Below are 5,000 nucleotides of genomic sequence, written 5' to 3' on the forward strand. Positions count from 1 at the left end.
TAATGGCTGAGAATTGTTGATGTTTTTTTCAACTGTTGGCTGCAAAATGGCCAAAATTTAGCTGACAGCTAAGAAATGGGTGAAAATTTAGCTGATAGCTGAGATTCCAGTACCCCCATCCTGACCCTCTTATTAAAATCCGTTCAATCACGCAGGCCTCCTGAACCGCTTAGTAGAGCGATTCTTTGCCCAGAGTTAACAGAAATGTAAAGGGATTTTCTCAAAACCCTATCTTTTGCTGTTAAAAATTTCACTACAAGTTTCCACCCAATTAAAAAAAGAGCTTTCCACTTCTCAAATAACTCAGCATAGTTTAAATTCGGGAAAACGGGATCCAGCAAGCGGAAAGAAATCTCAAGAGGTTACAATAGTCAGTTCTCTTTATGACCTTTAAACGGTCTTTACCTGTTCTCCAGAGCCAAAAAGCAGTCTGTCTTTTTCCACTTCAATCCAAAATGATAGTGTCTCGTTTTCTCTTAAATGTCCGACAATGTTTCGCCTCATCAGTTCTTCACTTGTGCCATTTTCAATTCGTTTCAACACGCAGTCTTTGTTGGCCACTGAACCAATGATAATCTCATAACGTGAGCTAGAGGCACGCGATTCATTCGTGAGGAGCACATGAACTTGGTCACTGGCGTGAATCATGAGCGGGAATTTCGTTGTAAATAAGCGATACCGGGATGATAACATGTTTGGTTTAAGTTGTACAACATCACAAATCGTTTCTAAAATTTAAAATATGACGTTTGTTAAAAAATGCTTCTCTGTATCCTTAACCTACGTAACGAGCACTTCTGTGGGGAAAGCGAAAGCGAAGAGCCTTTTCCTGGACACTGCCAGGTTGGCAAGAAGCACTGTTCGATGAAAGCTATCCTGCGATCAAGATATCCATTTCATGGATAGCGTGTGATTGCACCAGAGTATGACAGTGTAATTTGTCTAGGACTGTAGAAGCAATATCTCCTGTCTCTATTAACGGTTATAAGGGATTGAGTGACGCAAATTTTAAAATATCATTCTGCTACCATTTAAACGGACGTACCCCCACGTATTGTGTGCCTATGATTTCAAGATAGGCCCGTAAGACGTACTTACTTTGATTACAGAGTTCGTTGTAGATCTCTATTTCCTTGATCTCAACTGCACCGCTGTCTCCGTACACTTTATTCACTGTAAACTTTATCCACTTTGCTTGGCGAGACAGGAATGTGAATTCCTGGAAATCTGATGTATTTGCAGCCAATAAGATCTGCAAAAAAAATTATCTGACGTTAATTTGAAAGTGTTAACATAAATCTACGCTCACCACAGGCGTAAAATACCTATTTGAATCAAGAAACTATCACGATAGCGTAAAATAATGCCTCTCCCATCCAGTGGTCTCACCCATAGTCTTTATCAGATTTACAATTAAAGCTAGCAAGGATAACAACTCGCTAATGTTACGTGCATATATCTACTTAGTTCACCGCTCCCCTTAAGGGCTTTTCAGGGCCAATGAAACATCAAAGAAATGACAGAACAAAACAACAATTTGAACAACTGTTTCAAGGGCAGCAGCGGAGTTAAACCTCAGACTACCGCGATCAAATTCAACGAATCTCAGGGCAAGCGACCTAATCAAAGCGCCGCACTGCTTCCCTCCGTTTGTCAACTATCCTTTATGATTCTAAACGAGCGTTTGCTTTTGGTTTTAGTTTGGTCAGAATTCCGATCTTACCTTTTCATAGGAACAGTCGCTGAACTCCATTAGAATCTCTTTTATTTGACGCCCTGAGACATTTTGCATAATTCGTAGCTTGTTGATGGTAAAGATGGTATGGAGGTCAATTTTTATGAAAGAGCCAACTGTTCCACTGGGCGCTGATTCCCAGCCAGAGCTGACATTTTCGTCGATTGTATTTTTGCATGTGGTTGAGACACCACTGCTTGAAGACTCGTTCAGACAGTTGCCTCCATACTTCTTAGCTGCCACGTTAAATGGGCTGCAAGTTGTGGACACTGAAAACAAATCCGACGAAAACCGAAAATGAAGCTGTTTGGGATTGAGATTTAGCCACAAGAGCTAAAACCAGGATTACTATCAATACGCCCGCCCAAATGACAAACTGTGATCTGTAAAACGCGCCTTTTTGCGGGCCAAGCGGGAAATGCTCGGGCTGAAAATTTATTTCCCGCCCTGATTCTGATTGGCTGCAGAGATTTCAAACAACTTCGCTTGGCCAATGAGATCCTGAGGATACCATTTTAATGCCAGAGTTGGCGCGAATTTTTGCGAATGAGTTTTCTTGCTTTTTTTCCTCAATTTTTGCTCTTGTTTAGCTGATCGTGTTGTAGCTACAACTTTCCATATCATAGTTTCATGCCATGTCTCTGTTAAACATTTATTTCTTATTAAATAAATTTGTACGATTTGGCCTTATGTATTGATAATAATGATAATCACGCGACTTTTGTCGGACATATAGTTTATTTGTGTCCCAGCCTCGTAGCATCATTTGCATCCTCGCTCCGCTCGGGCGCAAATGATGCTACTCGGGCCACAAATAAACTGTATGCCCTCCAAAAGTCATGTGATTGTCCTATTAACCGTGGCCTTGCCCTCCCATTGGGGAGTTTAAGCAAAAAAAAACGGCAACGTCAACAAATACGTCACTCCATAATATAACTTGACGCTATCGCAAGAGTAAATTCGCGATTCAGTTATTCCGTTTTGTTAACCTTGTACAATACGGGCCAACTATCCTGTACCTGGATGGGTACGAGCGGGTTTAAAGTAAAAATATAAAATAAATGGCTCATTGTTAAATGCTCACGTTGTCGTCAAAACCTATAAAATTAGTTGATTTTACGTTGTTGTTAGCGTGGAGTGCGACGATGAAATGCACGGATATTCGTGCCGCACGTGCAGCACGCGAGTATTTTACTTTCTTAACCAATCATAACCTTGCTTAGTGGCGTTGTCGTTGCCGTAGCAGTAGTCTTTTCTTGAACTCCCTATTTTTTTGCAGATAGAGCTGGCTGCATGCATTGCATTGTTGTGATTGGCTCATTTTAGGCTAGGCTGCGTGCGTGTGACTGGCCTAACTTGAAGAATTACTTAGGTTTTTTTACTACACTATTATCGAAAATAACTGCTATATGGTCAGCATGTAGGTGCAATAACCGTAAACGGATATAGAGCGCGTGATTAACGACAGCAGAAACCTCAAAAACTATAAGTTTTCATCGCAAAAACAAGCGTTTTGCCAATGTGTTATACATTATGGTAGATTTCCTTCCCGTACTCTGGAAAAAATAGAAATTGAAAAAATGAGAAGTTTGTGAAGTAACGAGAAAAGAACACTTCGCTTCCACGACGACGCGAAAAAGTGCCTAACAACCATCGCTTCTCTTATAATAGCCGATTGGTTTCCGGATACTCAATTTCAAACCGATTTAAAATAAGCCTTACGTGATGGCATGTAGGAGCACTGGATTGGAATAACGGCTGCGATTTCAGCAGGCCCAGAACCATTACCCTTAAACAAATCTTGTTTCCAGTCTACACTCTTGCTTCCCTTGTAACCAATCAAGGCGTAAGACGTGCTCTCGACAACGGAGCCTATATTCGGGGAGCCCAGTTCCTGAAGTTTACTTGAAGGAGGTTTGTTGCTACTTGTAGCGCCAGACTCTTGTATTGCAACCAGTATTATCGAGTCTTGAGGAAGGCCGTCGACAAATGTTCCGATTTTGTCGCAATCTCCTTGGCTTGCGGAACAATTATACGCAGCTGAAGCGAAGAACCGACCTGCAGAATTAAATCGAAAATACGGAGATATCAAACACCGAAACGTTTCTATTTGAAGTGCGGGTTAAAGGGATCCCCGTACTTATCTCGACAATTAAACAATTGTCTCCTGTAGACAAACTGGGCAATGCGGTCCAGTGGCTAGGGCGCCTGTTTTGATATCCGGGTATCCCGGGTTAAAGACACATTCTGACCACTGGTTTGTAGTCCCTGGTTCAACTTCTCAGCTACACTTGTAAATAGCCAACTGATTTGTCCCCGGCCAGTTGGGATTCTTAACAGTTGTTATTGAATGTTCTGTTCTGTCGTGACTGTCTTTCATTGGCCCTGAAAAGCCCCGATGGGGAGTGGTCAATTAAGTATGTATTGTTTGTTGTTTTTCAAAGGGATCCGAACCTATGACCTCTGCTATGCCGGTGTAATGTTAAATAGACTGCAAAAAGGTCTGGAGCGAGTGTAGAAAGTTTCTCGAACACCCTACGGGCGTGTGAGGCTCGCGCGCTTCACACGCGAGGATCACCCTTACGGCGCTTCGCGGTCCGCTTCGCGCCTTCCGAAAATGGAAGAAAACGACTGTTTTGCAGTCTAAATGTTAAATGTATATATTTCTTTCATTCATTATTCCTTCCACAGGAACACACGAGGCCAACAAATTGACCTGCTCTCAACTGTGTGGCTTCAGAGCTTCATGGTGGCTTGGTAGAGCATTGCACCCACATCGCAGAGTGAGGTCATGGCTACGAATCTCGTTGTAGCCACTTGAAATTGTCAGTATCTATTAGAGAGAATTGCTTAATAGGCCATTTGCAGCTGGCGGTCACATGGTACAAAAACCGCCATACTGGAGAGCAAGTTGCGCACTGGGACATCTAACTGAAAACAAGGAAACTTAATTTAAATTTTCTTTTATTTTAGATGTTCCAGTGCGCAATTTGCTCTCCAGTATGGCACTTTTTGTACCATGTGATCACTAGCTGAAAAAGGCCTACTTGTCCCTACAAGTGCGAAGATCAGTTCTTCAAAGACAAATGGGTGTCAAACAAGAAACCGAAGGCAATTTTCAACCTCACTCGGCGTTTTTTATCTGGTAAAGGATGTTTCGGAAATTGCGTATAAAATCTTCGGCTACCCAGCGATGAGTTCGTTTTTTTCCAGCGTCAAATCATTAGCATTTGTCTGAACGCGTCGGAATTAAAATTCATGGAGG

The 5,000-nt window shown here is 42.0% G+C and overlaps 1 protein-coding gene across 1 annotated transcript in view; it reads right to left on the minus strand.

Moving 5' to 3' along the window:
• Positions 1-5,000, minus strand: part of LOC138014095 (polycystin-1-like) — an 80,596-nt gene that overhangs the window by 63,350 nt on the left and 12,246 nt on the right. The window contains 4 exon segments of the mRNA XM_068861123.1: positions 406-728; positions 1,099-1,252; positions 1,724-2,004; positions 3,458-3,793. Of these exon segments, the coding sequence (XP_068717224.1) occupies positions 406-728; positions 1,099-1,252; positions 1,724-2,004; positions 3,458-3,793 (1,094 nt within the window).

This window comes from Montipora capricornis, chromosome 8 (assembly GCF_036669925.1).
Source record: "Montipora capricornis isolate CH-2021 chromosome 8, ASM3666992v2, whole genome shotgun sequence".
NCBI classification, from domain to species: domain Eukaryota; kingdom Metazoa; phylum Cnidaria; class Anthozoa; order Scleractinia; family Acroporidae; genus Montipora; species Montipora capricornis.